This window comes from Penicillium coprophilum (assembly GCF_028826855.1).
Source record: "Penicillium coprophilum strain IBT 35676 chromosome Unknown utg000006l_segment0_segment0, whole genome shotgun sequence".
Classification (NCBI taxonomy): Eukaryota; Fungi; Ascomycota; class Eurotiomycetes; order Eurotiales; family Aspergillaceae; genus Penicillium; species Penicillium coprophilum.
In genome coordinates, this window is record NW_026622725.1 from 1,051,448 (window position 1) to 1,067,317 (window position 15,870).

Consider the following 15,870-nt stretch of genomic DNA (forward strand, 5'->3'; position numbering starts at 1 on the left):
GCTTCTATAAGAGCCTTATGTGTATTTTGAATCACAGTTGAGACATCCCGCGATCTCAAACTCTCCTCAGCAGTATGAAGATTGATGAATATTTGGGATTCCTTTGGCACAATAGCGCGAAATTCAAGTTTAGGACTGATTGAGAAGCCTCCTGCTCCGAATGTGCTTGAGTAAGACATCTCAAGAGAGATGCTGAGAGCCCATCTGCAAAATATCCTGCGATAGAGTAGATCCACAACTTTTTTGCTTTCTGTATGAAGCGCACATCCGCTTGTAGAAGCTAGACCTGCGTTATGCTCTCCCCGGAAGTATGTCGTGCGACATGAGCATTTCTTTCGGCCCCAACTACGCTGGGATATGGGGGTGATTCCCTGGTTATGCGACTCTCTTTCCAGTATTTTTTGGTGCTCTAACGCTGATCGGAGTAAGCCTGGTGTGAGAACTGGCTGAGTTTTGTTGCAGCTATTTTCTATTCGCTAAGTTTAACAAGATTATAAGTATCAGAGTTGCATTTGTGTGGAATTTGGATAAGAGGACAGACATACCATCTGTTTCAGATGATCTTCAAGTATTTCCAGTCTATTCTCAATACTCATGCCGCGCTGATCAGACTTTTCAGCATTGAGTAGCATCCGACTAGTATTGAGGGCATTTGATGTTGAAAACGCAATGGCAATGTCTGTTTTCTCCTGAGATACCACCAACATAGCGCTTCGATTTTTTGGATTAGCGATAAAATACATTACCTCTTCTAGTTTTGACTCACATATTCAAGGTTTGTAGTGTGGTATTGAGATGCGCTTGTAGCCAGCTCACAGTTTCCAAGAGTGTCATCAGTGTATCACGTTTGAAAGGATACGTTATCCTATTGAGCTGAATTTTGCGCCCTAAAGGGCCCGTACTTGTGCTATTGCAATTATCTAGCATCTTGCGTAATCTGTCTAGTCCTTCTTGGCAATCAAAGACAGAGTCAAGTGCCACGTTTGCTGATTGGCTCGTCAACGGAGAGGAGAAAACTTGGGTGTTGTTTACAACATTCTTTAACACCTTCAACGTGCTGTCGAAATTCGCTATACGGTTTGCGACGTCTTGAATTTGCTCATCATACGCTTTAAATGGCCCATAGTAGGCCAGGAGGCCCTGACAGACTGTGAGACCGAGGGAGATAACGCCTACCGCGCTCCCAGCCACTGAAAATGGATCGGCCATATGAGGGAACGCTTGATGGTTTCGAGAATCTTTTATCGGAGAGATGAAGGTCAAAGATTTGGAGGTCACTAGGGGGTACTTGTTGGTATTTATGGAGTAAAGGTAGGCGGCTCCGACTAGAAGTCTTACCGCTTGTAGACAGCCACATTTCAATTCAGCCCAAGCTGTCAGTGCTATGATCGCGTGGTGCGAGTTCTAACACAGCCCCCCCCTAAAGCTGCGCCTTATCCTTCTTTCACCGCCTAGCAGATGCGAATATCAAATCTGGGGGTCGATATATTCCAGATTCATATCGACAAAGGTCATCGAGGTTTCCCTAAGTGAGCCAGTAAATGCATTGGGCTGCCCTACTTGTCCCTGGCCAAAAGAGGGTCATCGCGGCAATATCAGCGGCGAAAGGGCGACTTGGGCTTAAATTTAGCGCCCTGATAGATGTAACGACGTCATCCCACAGCAGCTCCAGGCTTCGGGGATTTTCTGCGAGCCAAGGGCACTTATGAATGTGAGGTAATGAAACTAGAATGCGTCGATGGTCCAAGTCGCAGTGGGTGCCGCGCTAGCCCATGAAATGTAGCCGATGTCACAGCAAAGACACCGTCAACTTGCGACGAACCCAATCATCTTTCACGCTTATGACTTTTCCCCAAATTCAAGCACATACATCTGACCAATGTGGAGAATAGACTTCCGGTCCGCTCAGCCGTACTCAAGCCGAACATCGAATGCTAATGGTTGCCAATCATTCCGTCTACGCTGACGGGTAAACAGCCGATCGCCGCTTGTTAGTCGCGCGACAAAACATCTTTTCTCATTTGTTACATGCATTATATATAGTCTTTGGCCCCTCAAACAAAGGAATCGTGTGGCACCAGAGGGGAGAAAGGTTGAATAGAAGGCTTAGCCGAGGGGCCCACGTCACCCGCCCTTGAACCTCACGCACTCAGGTGAAGGGCTGAAGTGAAGTGGTAGGGCGGCAAGGACCATTCGTACCCATGGAAAAAAAAGCGAGTGAAAAAAAAACATACAACAGTGAGGATTCGCTGGTGGTCACCCACCCAACTACTAACTCACCGGCGTGTGGCTTAAGTACGGCTGAGCGGACGGGAAGCCCTGTTTTCCACACCCTATGGTCGTATGTGCTGGATATACCATTGAAATGGTATATAGAGTCATTTTAAATTTGTGGATGTGATGCATAAAGGGCGCCGTCTTTCGCTCACCGGCCCTTATCACTTTCAACACCACTTTTATAGTACGCTGAACCATTAGCGTAAAAGGTTTTCACCAAAGTTCTCATATTTGATAGTTTGGATGGCGTATATTCTCCCATCGTAATACTCACCCGTGGGCAGCACAAGCCGAGAGCGAGCCTCCGTCTTGGCAGCATTTAGGAGGGCTTACCCGAGCTGCCCATTGGCGAATTGGGTGGTAAACGGTGTCATAGCCCCGCAACATGTCCAGGCCGAGACCGAACCTCCGTCTTGGACACCCGCATTCTTCATGAAACTACCGGTACTAGGCATAGCTAACAGTATACAATGCCTCAATATTTGTGGAAAATTCGGATATGCGGCAACAAGGCCAGGAGGTATATAAGGTCATGTCCGCAACTATCGCAATATTCTTGCGAGCATACCTACTTCTAAAGCCTATACTCTACTCCGTACAAAGATCGTCATCTTCGCCATGTTGATCCTTATCGCTGGTATTACTGGTAATCTGGGCAAGCATCTCGCCCGGGTTGCTCTTGAAAAGGGCCACCAGGTTCGAGGCTTGGGCCGATCCCCAGACAAGCTAGATACCAAGACAAAGGACCAACTTGAAAGCTTTGTCGTCTCTTCTTCCTACTATGATATTCCTGCGCTGGATCGTGCGATGATAGGCGCGGACGCCGTCATTTGCGCATACTCGGGTCGACCGGAGCTAGCACTCGACGGCAATCTTCTTCTCCTACGAGCTGCTGAGCGCGCTGGTATCAAAGTAGGTTGCTTCCTGACGTACCGCTCCTATTTACTGACATTGTCAGATTTACCTAGCGTCAAGCTGGAATGTGGACTGGCGACATGTGAAATTTGGAGATCACGAGAGTTTCAACCCGTTCCTTTCCTTCCGCCAGCAGGTTGCGATCACATCCTCGGTGAAGCCAATTTGGATTTTCACTGGTGTTCTAGCTGAAGTTTTTTTCTCCGTTCCTGGACATGGTGATCTCTCGCCCAAAAACCATGGTATCTGGGACCCTGCCGCGAAGACAATTGATCTTTGGGGAAAACGCCGGGAAAAGTTCGATTGGACGACTGAAGCAAATGCAGCAGAGTTTAGCATTGCTATCATTGAGTCCCCGGAAGCATCTCAAGGTGGATTCTATTCGGTCCGGTCAGGCTGTCATAGCCTTCGGGAAATCAAGGCCGTATATGAACGAATCCGAGAATCAGAGGTCAAGGTGATTGAAAAGGGCTCTGTGGAGGACCTTGAGAAGACTGCCTTGCAAGCCCGTGCTCGGGGTTCCCTTCTGGCTTTCTGGGAGTATATCGGCTATTTCTATCAGCTGGTTACCATTAACGGCTCGGCTGTTCTACGTAACCTGGACAATGACCGCTTTCCGGATGTGAAGCCTACGAGCCTTGAAGAATTTCTACGTCAGACACCTGAAGTTTGAACGCTAGAATTCCGAGGACGATACATTGTTGGTACGGGCGCCTGGAGGTTCAAGTCATGGCTCAAGATAGTCAACTAGTATTAATGACTCCCTAGATTTCAGAGCTTGTCTCTTCCAATCAGCAAGTCTCTTCCCCACTCTCTGTGACCCTTCGTCTACCGTACTGGTTATGAATCTCAAGATTAGAGCAGCTTCAGTAGAATATCTCGATATTGTCAGAGTGTATCCACATGTCGTTATAGATAATTTTCAACTCCGCCCCCAACCTCAAAGCCTGCTCTCGTCGGCGAGTCCACAATTTTATTTTACTGGGTAACGTTTCCCCTCGGCTTAAGACTAGGATAATAAAAAAGCAGTAGCACATTGACTAACGAGTAGCTGCTTGCATATGGCCTATACTTAGATCCTTAGTGAACATAATCATAACAGACATCCCCTGGAGTCCGGTCAAGAATGCCCCGTGCCAATTTTGGAAAAGGCACAAAGCGCGAGCCTATTTAATTCCGCAATGAAACCAACAGGAGTCCCCGCAGAATTATTGTTTGGCGGTTGAACCTTCAGGCGGGCTCTTCTTAAGCATAGAGAAACCTCACTCAGCAATTCTAAATCTTTGGCTCTTTGGGGGGTGTTCGGGTTTTGCAGCAGATTGCAAAAGACTGACAATAGAGCGGACAAGGGGTAGAAAAGGAGGAACCCGCAATGATAGTCAGCTAGGAATAAAATCACGTCATTATGGAGAGCGACATACCAGATGTAATCTTCCGAAAGAGCATGTTTAACGCCACGTAAAAATAGAAGTAAAGAACGACTAGCTTCAACGGACAGTTGTTGACTAGAATAGACGACATTCCTTGTCCCTCCAAAATCTCCATTCCCCGCTTTGCACCGATGGCTGGCTTGATGAATCGCAGCTACACAATGGTAATATTGTACCCTTAACATGATCGACCGGGTGTCAATCACAGGCTCCGACTGAGTGTCATTAGAAAAGTGAGCCAACATCCTGTCTGATGCCAAAAGGCAACCCTTCCACTTCTCTAAATCTTCGTCTAGTTCACGGATGGTCCTCAAAAGCTCAGCGTCCGATTTTCGGAGCGCCTTTACCGAAAAGAGTGAGCGGTATATTCTCGATGTGATTATGCTCACGTTCAGATCAGTAGGAAACAACAAAGGTCTAGCCTCTGGCCCGGCGGACGGCTGGGGTGGTATCTGGTCTATCAATGAGTTTGAATACCCCATGGGAAGGGTAAGATCACAGTCATCGTCACTGAGAGATGGAGGGCGGCCTGTTCGTAGGAATAGCTCTTTATCGAGGACGTAACAGATCCAGAACAGATTCCGGAGGTGATAACGTGCTCGAGAAGACAGATTTGATAGAGTCGGTGATGGTGATATAAGATCAGTGTCCTCATAGCAAAGGTTACCACCCAGCATAAATATCAAGCGTGTAGCATTGCCGATGAGGATATCTACTGATCGAGAATCTCCAGAGAGGGTATGATAGAGCGCCTAACGATCCCACCAGTCAGCGTTTTCTTGTAGGAATTGCACGGTGTTTGCGTGTTTGAGTATCATATTGCTGAGGAGCAGAACGCACCAGCATGAGCAAGCTCTGCAAGCCATCCAAAGTCGGTGGCTCCCGCAGAATCCCTGGAAGCAGCCTATGTGCCTCTGCCGCATATCTCTCGCCATCAACAGGAATTCGCGATGTAACTCCCATTTCAATTATAGAGCAAAATGCAAGGAAAGCAAAAATACTAGCTTTGCTCGCATTTCTGCTGGTAAAACCATCTGACAGTCGTGACTGTAATGGATGATACACATTGCTAATCGTTTTCGACTGCAAAGTTATATCGATAAAAGGGAATACAAGACACACTGGGGAGGTGAAGAAGATTTTCATACAATCCTGTGTGATGGTAAGATCTGGTAGCTCGAGTGGATGTCGCGCCGATGGGTCAGGCCACGAACTTCTTTCGTTTTGCCATGGAGGGATAGAATCATGTGGTTGGTTGACGAAGAGCTTCTCTCCAGTACGGGCCTGCACCCATTCCTGACCTCTGATGGAAAAAAATGGTATCCCGTTGTATGAAGTGATAAGTTCAAGCCCATGTGTTGGAAACGGTATCACGTATTCGTGGTGTAGTGCAGCTCCTTCACAAATGAAAATGAAGTCATTAGTGGAAAAAAGAAGAAAAGAAAATTTCCAGTGTATAAAATGTTCACAAACCATTGTCTATAGCAAGACTGAGAACATATTCTTCAATTCGATCGATACGCTGCGTGATACTAGGCACCACTAGTTGCCTAGAACGAGCCAAGTTGTTAGTGATTACTCTACCTAGTACAGCAATGCTTCAATTTTTAACTGACTTTTTCACCAGATGACCATTTCGAGACCTATGTGGACGACGGGAAAATGTACAAGCGACATTGTAATGGGCGCACCAGCTACAACGCGGTCTTAAAGTGTTGCATTTGATCTAGCTCCAATTTTCATATCAGCCTCGGCACTGGTGGAAAAGGGTAGCGGGCAGTTACCTTTCTCTTATAGCAGGAATCACATGCCCACGACTTCATTTCTTTTCATATGATTATTAGAGGCCAGAGTTAATATAGGAACAGAAAATACTCAGGCAACCAGGCATTACGCGTAGTTGAATTCTTTCACTTTGCATCATTGCCACCTTCGAAAATTGTCCTGATTAGTCATGTGGCTACGCCAAGCCACTAACCAAAATGGGATGATGCACTCACAGCGTTCCGCAAAGCCCATCAATAGGGGCCCAAGGCCCAACCAGCAGTGGTCTATGGGCTATCATCGGCCCCCATCGATCGCCCATCATAACGGGGCCACATCCAAGGAGTTTTGGCGCTTATGAACCGTTGACTAGTAATCGCTGTAGTCCAGCCTTCTACAGATTCTATATATTAATGACTGATCGATTAAAATAAGAAGATGTTACTACAATACAAGGGCTAGTTATAGGGCTTAGACATAGGGTAATGAAGTTTTTCAAAATGTTTCCTTGCATTGTTTAGTGCTAAGTATTGGGCTCCGTGGGTAGCGTTATGGGCTTTGCGGATGTCTAGATAGTAATTGGGTGGGTGGTCACCAGAGAATGTGTATGTTTCATTTTCGTTTATATTGTGTGGAGACATTGCTAGGAAGATTTTGTCGGATATGCAAAAAGATGCAGAGCTTGGAATAAGGTAGTCACCTCGAGGGTGATGAAACTCATCTCCACAGCGGGAGCGGAGCGGCTCACCTGTCAGGAGAACTGAGAACGCCATGAAGCAAAATATGCAGCACATATCACACCTACCTATTGCTAGCCACGATGTGGTATATTCCTCTCCATTAGTGTACATCAATGAAGACTCCTTAGAAAGCGGGTCCGGTTATATCAGAATTCTCGTTGGGTCCTAGGGAGACATATGAAAACCAATAGAAACCAACAAGAGATTTGAGACCAAAACAATATGCCTGTGAGAAAGAACTTGGGTCCAGGACGGAAGGGTACGTCAGTGCTTTGGAGGCGTGTAGGATATGCTGATTTATACCAGTGGTGTTTAGGCCATTCAGGTATATGTTAGATGGGCCGAAGAGCAGGGCGGCACGGGCAGTTGCCTTTAGAACGAAGAGGATAATTTACGGCAGGTTTTAACCGCCATCGCGCCAACCCATAGAAACTGTTGACCGCCCATTGCACCGCCTTACTCTCACCCCTGTATAATCACCCCTGGGACCCGGAAGCTGTACAGCTACCGGGCTTAGAACCTCATTTTAGGGGGAAATATTGATATCTAAAGCCCAAAGGAGCACCACTGCTCACACCGCTCTGTCTAAGGTAAATTAATTTAATACGTAGTTAGTCTAAGAAATAAACTAATGGAGTATATAGACCGGCATATCGGAGATTAATTTAATCCGGCTATTCAGTAATTTTAGATTAGTAATCTTTAGCCCATATAAATTACTAGGAAAGTGGATACTATAATACAGAGATGGTAACACCATTGATTAGACCTATACATTTCACAATACCACTTAAAATTAACAGAAATATATAGGATGACTTCTAATTCTTTAATCTTGATAAAATATGATTATCCGCCGTACCGTATAGTATCATGCAGGCCTAGAATTGACGTAATTCAAGTATTTATGTAGGTATAGGGCCGTATATCTACGGGATTATAGATTTGTTACATATGTTCTGCCAGGCAAAAACCCGGTTGGCGCGATGGCGGTTAAAATCTGCCGTAATAATTTCATCAAAATAACAAAAACATACAACAGCATGTGTATGACCGTGGTCACCTAGCGCCCACGGTTCGGGCGTGGGCGGCTCGCCGCTCTATTCAGGGCACTCAGGGCAGATATTCACCCACCTGAATATTCCTCACCCGAATATTCAGCCCGTACAGCAAAAGGTACATTTCTCATCATGACCAAAAAAAGGCTACAAGTACCCTTCCTTTCCCCGTCTATTTTCATCTCTCCAGCTTCGCTTTGCCACTCCAACCCCGCTTAGTCACGAGCAAGATGCGTACTAAGCATGACCCAACGTTAAAATATATGGCCAATGTGGTGGATTTCGGGGAGTATAGCAACAATGAAATCCAGCGGGCAGTGCTGCCACGAATAGAATCTGGTTATAGTGACACGTTACTTATTTTCGACGAGTATATTCCAATTGTGGGAGCAGAGAAGTAGTCGCTAAACCGTGCCTCTATTACTAGTTTTGTCACATTATATCCGTAGGCCGTTATTCCGCTAGATATTAGGACTTGTAGGGCTTTCCTCGAGTGGGTTTTAAGAGGAATAAACAGTCGGATCGAGGAACGGCCTATAGTCGAGACAATTCAAGGGTTTTTTAGGAAATTTGCGACTGGTATAAAGAGAAAACGAAATTTTGAATTTCCACTACCTATAAGGACTACTATTAATAAGGTTTGTACTAGTTTCCTTTTGACTAAGTCAGGGCTAATATCAGATAGTATATCGTGGGAGAATTAAGGATCAAGATTCCTCTCTTAACTAAGTAAATAAACAAAGATAGCGGTATATCCCTAAATGATTTGACTATCTTAATAACTTAATTATGGTGCCGAGATCACTATAAGTATCGTGGGAACCCTATAGATCGGGCTAGAGTCTAGCTAAGTGCCGCGATACTCCTATATTACTTTACCTCTGCGTGTATAGGGGAGGTTTATAAATTAACCGCTCGGAGACATAGAGCCCGGGAGATCGGGGAGGAGAGCGAGGATACTGAGTTAGAAGCCTATGTGATGGCTGCCTATTATAAGGTATATTTAAATAAGAAAAAGGAACTAATACTTAAAGCTAACTATATCAGTATTTTAAACTCACTATCGAGATTGTGGATGGTATAATAATACTTATACTTACCTACGAGCGCGAATTTGTTAAAGGGTATTAGCGAAAGACAAAATAGGAGATTCCTAAGCACGTATTCTACGAAGTTTACGCCGAGGATATACCTATATTTCTTAACTTTTTAATATTCTTTTTACCAATGGCCGCCGTAGATATAGCTTTTAGAGATTACGGTTCAGTAAGCGAGATCCTAGATACTATCGATACGTATAAGAAAGTCGGTCATTTAGAGGATAAGATCCTTAAGGTAATTCATGTCCGGGAAGAGATGAGAAATATGCCGGTTTTCCGCCAATATCTTGAGCACAATATAGACAATTTCAAAGGAAATGCCAGGGGAGCGGATTTATTTAGTAAGGCTTTGGTCAATCTAGGCCATAGAAGTGGCTATACGCTAAATATTACTATTTAGGCGTGTCGAAGATAGGCTTTATAGCAAGCAGGTATAGGTCTATTTTAAGTATAGGCTCGCCGGCTAGCTGATAATGAATTAGATAAGATATATTCCGAGTCTATAAGAATAAAGTTTGCTAGGCAAACGAATCGGGATATATACAGAAAGTCATACGCGTATCCTCTTAGTGAGGTTAATAGACTAGTAAACTACCTCGGAATTGCCATCCGATAAGAGTATATCTAGAATCGCCGAGGAATAGGTCTTTACCGCAATTCCTCTTTATTCTAACTCCTTCCTACAAAAACCGAGTATAAATTTCTTGCCCGCGAAGATATTTATGCTCTTGACCAAACCATGGCAAAATTGAGTTTGTTGCTCTTAGATACCACGCCGGAGGAAAAACACGAAATCTAACTAAAGCAAAAGCGGATCTATAATAAGAAAAAGAGTCTTTATAATAAAGAGCTCCGAAAGGTCTAGGCTCTCTTAGGGAGGTAATATAGAAGTATTTACACTAAAACTATATTCTATTATAGGAGAAAGGTAATACCCCACAGAGACTTCTTGGCTAGTATATTATATTATAAGCTTAGTCTCCGGAGCTTAGATAGGAGAAGAACTCTATAGGTATTAGAGTCTCTCTATAGTGAGACTAATACGATTTTATACCGCGATAGCCTTAGCCCTATAGGCTAGGCCTATCTCTATAGAAGGTCTATTGAAGAGTATATCTTCTAGCGATAGGGAGATATAGATTTCCTATTACTAACTTAAACAAGATTCAAAGATCACCGAAAATAGTTATATCTCTACTGTTACTACTTAAGGCATTACAAAGCCACCCACAGATTTACTTAAATCTACTTTGAATGTGACCTATGGTTTACTAATAAATCGGAATAGGAGAGCTATTACCAGGAATATCTTGATAATCTAAGCGATTTACTCCGTTATGATCCTATAAACTTTCGGAACGCACCTATAAAGCTAGGGCTATATCTGTTTTGCCTAGGTACGAAGAGAGAGAAACTATCAAAGAGAATATTTTAATTTATCCTCTCACCACCAAAATAGCACTCCCATATTAAGGATCATTTGAAGAGACTTAAACTTGATTTCAATTATAAATATCTAGCCTACTCTATAAGCTTTAGAAGCCTAGAGGAGCTTACTTATCATCTCGTTAACACGTATTACTAGCGCCCTAGGCGGAAATCCCCGAAGAAACGAAAGTGGGTAGATATTAAATTCTAAGGTATATAGATTGGGCTAGTTATTATTTGGACCAACCCTAGGTTTTGAATACACATATATAAAAATAAGACTTAGTTAAAAGGATCTTCTATATTTCTCACATCGAATCATACGAACACCTAGTAGCACCACAGTTCAACTATATTTCCTACAACCGAGTTAAATTTCTAACACAGTATAGTGGTAAAATCTATTAAGCCCCAAAATCTCTATCTTTCAGCTAACTTCTCTTACTCAAAAGAAGACTTAACAGTAGAGTCGATAGGAGCTAAAAGTTTATAGGCAGACTTCCCGTTTTTTTTTTTCTTTTTTCTACCACCCTTCGTTAGGCTAGGAGATTTCAACAGTCCCGGTTCTATAGGATACTCCAAAAAATATTCATCGTTAATAGCTTACTCTAATAGGTCCAGGGTTAATGATCTAGACTATCCTTCGGCTGATTTAGTCAATCATATTAGCCAAGCTACAAGAGCTAGAAGATCTTATAGCCCGATTACTTAATAAACTAGCCTACAATATAATTTCTCGAATCTATAGACTTAGTTAGTATAATATTAATTTAGGCTAACTTCTCTTATCTAGGCCTCTAATTCTAACAAAACGCTTATAAGTATCCAAACCTTTCTCGAGGATCTATCACTTCTTATTCAATTATTCTCGTCGACTTTAGCTTTCCTTAGATTTACCTGCGATTTATCTAATCAAATTTTTAGGCATCTCGAAGGCGGTTATTAGTATAAAAAGTGTAGTAATTTCACCTAGAAGCTTTACTTCAATTACCTTAGTGGTAATATTATCAATAAAACGCTTAAGTGTAACCTAGTATTGATATTATAAATATTAACAAGAAAACTAGAGAATTAGCGGTAGATATTAAGTACCTTATAGTACGTAAGCATAGAGTCAAGTACTTCCTTAGATACAAAACGTGTTATGTCCGGTATGGTAGTCTAGATAAGAGAGTTAAGAAGCCCTTAAAGATCGATAGTATGTAAATTAGACTTAAAGGTTGAAAGATTATTAACACAAAAGTGTGATTATAGAGCTTTATGGATAACTTCTTTTTAGCGATCGGCCCGAGTTTTTTGGAGCGTTTCAGTGAAGTAGTAGTTATAGGTAATAGGTATAAGGAGCTCTTTGCTTTCCTTCTCCAATATATATCGTAACTTTTCTAGAGCCGGCAAAATTATATTGTTAAATAAGGCTTTTGAGGTAACCTTATCTGCTATATAGAAAACTGTATATTAAAGAAATTCTCTTGTAGATATCTACGCGGTAGTAATAATAGATAGCGATCTTGTGGAGTCCGAAAATTACTATCGACTTAGTACTACTTTTTCCGGGGTGAAAGTTATAAATAATGTCCGCTATTGGTAAGCTAACTATCGATCTAGTGATTTAGAGTTTATAGAAGGTTATACTTTAGGCTTAAAGGTTTGATAAGCGGGGTTTTCGGTGGAAGTAATTTAATTCTCGGCCAAACTCTTATTAAAACGATGATATCACCTCTAACGGGACCTATAAAACTTCTTGTACTTTTAGATATCCTAAAGTACAATATCCCTACTAGGTTAGGGGTGTCTGTATAAGTAACTAATCATATAATAGTAATACTAGCCTCCGTGTGGCCGAGAAAAATAGCCCTTATACGTATACAAGAATATTATAACCCCGTAGTTTGCACTATATAAATTTAGAATCACTAACGTGCCTCACGCTAGGGGTACCAGTATGGTCGGACTATTATATGGCCGGTTCGAGGATAACGAACTATCTTTGGCCTATCGCAAGGCTTTTTGCCTTCTATTACCGACCGCCGCCTGGTAGACTTAAAGCGTCGGAGGTGATAGCATAGATCTCTAGAGTATTAGGAGGCTAGGGGGATATTTTGCTTCGGTGAACAGGGATAGGTGGAAACTGTTGGTTGCTGATACCGTATATCTTTGATTTCTAGTTATTGGCGCGAGTTATTCTTTTCCCAACTTATAGGGCTTCCAAGAAACAAACGTAGTTCTTTTTCACCGCCTATTAATTAAATTATATACTGCCCCTATTATTATTATATATTACAGGAAAACCTCTAGAACTAGCTAAAAGAATATATATCGGACTAATGCCCCTCTGACGCTCGAAACCATAATATTATATATAATATACAATAAGGATAGGACATATTACAAGTTAGTATTCTAGGAAGCCTAGTATGATTAATACCGCGGCGGGTGTAAGGAGTGATTGAGGAAGATAGACAGGATATATAGTATAAGGTCTTACAATTCAATACAGCGATAAATAACAAATTACCGGCAGAATAATAGTGGAGAACTATATTTGTTTCTTAGAAGCCCTATATCTATAAGCCAATTAGCGTGGTCTATAGGTATTCCAAATTTCGCGGCCTTCGCTTATAGGCCAATCACGGCAAGTTCGCGATCGACGGTCTAACTACCCACCAGGGTTAAAACCCAAGAGCCATCCTTATCCTAGTCCGGACTATAAGGTCTTGCTTACAGCTTCCTTATTCCTATAGGCGGTACTGGACATAGCGCGAGGTCTCGTATATACGTAGCTTTTAGGGTATAGTAACTCTCCCTTTCGGTTTTGGAGACCCACCCTTGTCCCGATATCTAGAAGAAAGTTTGGTTTAGGCCTAGCTAACGAGTGATACGTTTGTGATAGGGCGATATTAGCTCGTGGCGCAACCTTTGCGATAATCTAGGATAAATATAGAAGACTTAAATAGGAAATTTGTCGGGCTAATTAGCGCTATCATATACTAGACTCTAATCACGCCCTAGATAAGTTCTATAGAGATCTATTACTAACTCTAACTCGATTCCCGATCATTAAATATAGTCACTTGTTTCGGCTCTATATAGTGAGAATATCTTCTAGTATATTCTAGATTTATCTCGATCTCCTATTGGCCTACTAATATACTCTATACCTTACCACTAGAAATATTGTCCATGATTTTGGAATACGTTTGTACCTATATAGCTTGACTTTATGACACTAGGCTAACTTACTTAGTGCTACCGAAAGGAAGATCTAAAAAACCTTTGCTTAGTCTTAAAAGCCTTACACTCGGCGACTATACCACGACTTTACCGATCAATCATTCTTCTTTCGAGAAACGAGGATAATCTAAGTGACTTGAACGTTGGACCTCTTTTGGAGCGGGGTTCTCGATATCTTAAATTTATAAGGGAGATTATTCTGGTCGCGGAGTTTTGTTAATTGCTTCGCTATCGCTGTTATAATTATAACTCTGATGACTCTAATGACTCTAATGACTCCGATGATTCTGATAATAGCTCCGATATCGAATATAACTCCCCTAGCGACAAAAATTACTTAGAATATCGAGACTCCCCTTAAAGGCTTACTATTAGTAAAGATATAAACAGAAGTACACTTTATAATAAGGACTAGGAGAATCAGCTAGGCGACAAATCTCATCTAAGAGAGCGGCCCAACGATCGCTCTAATGTCTCTTTAGTCGATTATCCTTATATTAACTCTCCTAAGGGACTCTCGGATGGCCTTATATGGTAGGAATAGCCGCTATATAAGTGGTTTATACAGATTTTGGAGTTAAGAATCTAGTAACTTCTGGATTTAATTCTAGAAGGTAGGTTAGAAAGGTTTAGGTACGAGTTCCTTAATTATAACTAAGCTCATATAATCCTAATACGAAGCAATAGCTAGAATCTCGGTACCTATATTCCTAGAGCCGTAATCGAATACCTTAGCACAAAATAGCCATAAATCGCTTATCTAGAGGTCATCACTAACATAACTTATCTAGGCCTAGATCATTTAAATATATACAATTTATATAGACTTAAGAGACTTCGGCGCCTTCGCTTGGTTATATCTACCTTTTTTTAGGACCCGGAATACTCCCTTAGAGAATTATTCCAAAATAATGCTTCGGTATTAGAGGAAATTAAGATTAACGAAGTTAGCCATAGAGGACTACGAAGCAGAGTTCTGGGACAAAACAAACTGCTTTATCAAATACTAGCGCTTCCTCTAGGGAAAATATAACAATTATTTCCGTCACTAAAGAATTTAACTTTAAGCGCGGTTTCCTTAGAAAATAGCTATGATATCATACTATCTATTTTCTCTTTGAATTACCTATATTCGCTAGCTTTAAGAAACTGTGAAGAATTAGCTGGCTTACTCAAAGCGCTCGGATCAGATAACGTGTTACTACACTCAATAAGACTCAAGTCCTTTGAATATCTTGATAATAGTATATCGGTAGAGCCCAGGGGCATAGAATCTATTGCAAACTTTCTTATATCTTTCGAAGGGCTCTAGGATTTATTCCTATTATTCCTTAGCGTCTTTGAAAATAGTCTCCTAAGTTCAATATCTAATCACAAATCTTCGTTAAGACAGCTTCTGTGTTATACCCTATAGATAACCCCTCGGCGAAATCTAACCCAGCAACCATTAAGGTTCTAATCCCCCTTGTTTACCTAACTCTTAAGAGAAACACCGAATCTTATTTGTTTAGGGCTTTACTATTCTCTAGAAGACCTAGTAAGCATAGATTACTTATTTTGGTAAAAAGAACTTTCTACTAACATAAATAAGCGCGCTCTTCTTTCTCTTCCAAGAATCTACCCCCACCTCCGACTACTATATATTAGAGCCTTTAGGTAGCTAGTATTTAAAGGGTATCATAAAGGATTAGATAATCAATCGGAGTCTAAATTCTCTACTATACTTCCGGAGATATATAAACTTACGAGTTAGGCTTTTAGGCCAGAGAGGTTACCAAATCTATAAGTTCTTACTTATAGAGACTTTTCTTATCGAGGGCGTAGGCCATATCTTATGCTCTATAGATTTAAATCACTAGATAACGTGGATATACAAAAATCGGCTACTAGGCTATCTGACCTAGTATACAGAGAGGTCACAAAGGAA

General features: G+C 41.8%; 5 protein-coding genes across 5 annotated transcripts; 3 read left to right on the forward strand and 2 right to left on the reverse strand.

The window, feature by feature from the left end:
- Positions 1-409: 409 nt before the first annotated feature.
- N7500_009401 (uncharacterized protein) lies at positions 410-1,209 on the reverse strand (the record flags this gene model as incomplete). The annotated part of the gene is made up of 3 exons (XM_056680542.1): positions 410-469; positions 546-711; positions 767-1,209. 3 exons carry the CDS (start codon positions 1,207-1,209, stop codon positions 410-412), a joined length of 669 nt encoding a protein of 222 aa, XP_056527924.1.
- A 1,686-nt stretch (positions 1,210-2,895) lies between these two features.
- On the forward strand, positions 2,896-3,865 carry N7500_009402 (NAD(P)-binding protein; the record flags this gene model as incomplete). Its single annotated transcript, XM_056680543.1, has 2 exons — positions 2,896-3,189; positions 3,236-3,865. The coding sequence occupies 2 exons, from the start codon at positions 2,896-2,898 to the stop codon at positions 3,863-3,865; spliced, it is 924 nt and encodes a 307-aa protein (XP_056527925.1).
- Positions 3,866-4,820: 955 nt separating this feature from the next.
- N7500_009403 (fungal specific transcription factor domain-containing protein) lies at positions 4,821-5,585 on the reverse strand (the record flags this gene model as incomplete). Its single annotated transcript, XM_056680544.1, has 3 exons — positions 4,821-4,837; positions 4,891-5,374; positions 5,463-5,585. 3 exons carry the CDS (start codon positions 5,583-5,585, stop codon positions 4,821-4,823), a joined length of 624 nt encoding a protein of 207 aa, XP_056527926.1.
- Positions 5,586-8,414: 2,829 nt separating this feature from the next.
- On the forward strand, positions 8,415-9,315 carry N7500_009404 (Zinc finger C2H2; the record flags this gene model as incomplete). The annotated part of the gene is made up of 4 exons (XM_056680545.1): positions 8,415-8,567; positions 8,634-8,822; positions 9,032-9,181; positions 9,232-9,315. 4 exons carry the CDS (start codon positions 8,415-8,417, stop codon positions 9,313-9,315), a joined length of 576 nt encoding a protein of 191 aa, XP_056527927.1.
- Positions 9,316-9,411: 96 nt separating this feature from the next.
- Positions 9,412-9,900, forward strand: N7500_009405 (uncharacterized protein; the record flags this gene model as incomplete). The annotated part of the gene is made up of 2 exons (XM_056680546.1): positions 9,412-9,636; positions 9,739-9,900. The coding sequence occupies 2 exons, from the start codon at positions 9,412-9,414 to the stop codon at positions 9,898-9,900; spliced, it is 387 nt and encodes a 128-aa protein (XP_056527928.1).
- Between the last annotated feature and the right edge of the window lie 5,970 nt (positions 9,901-15,870).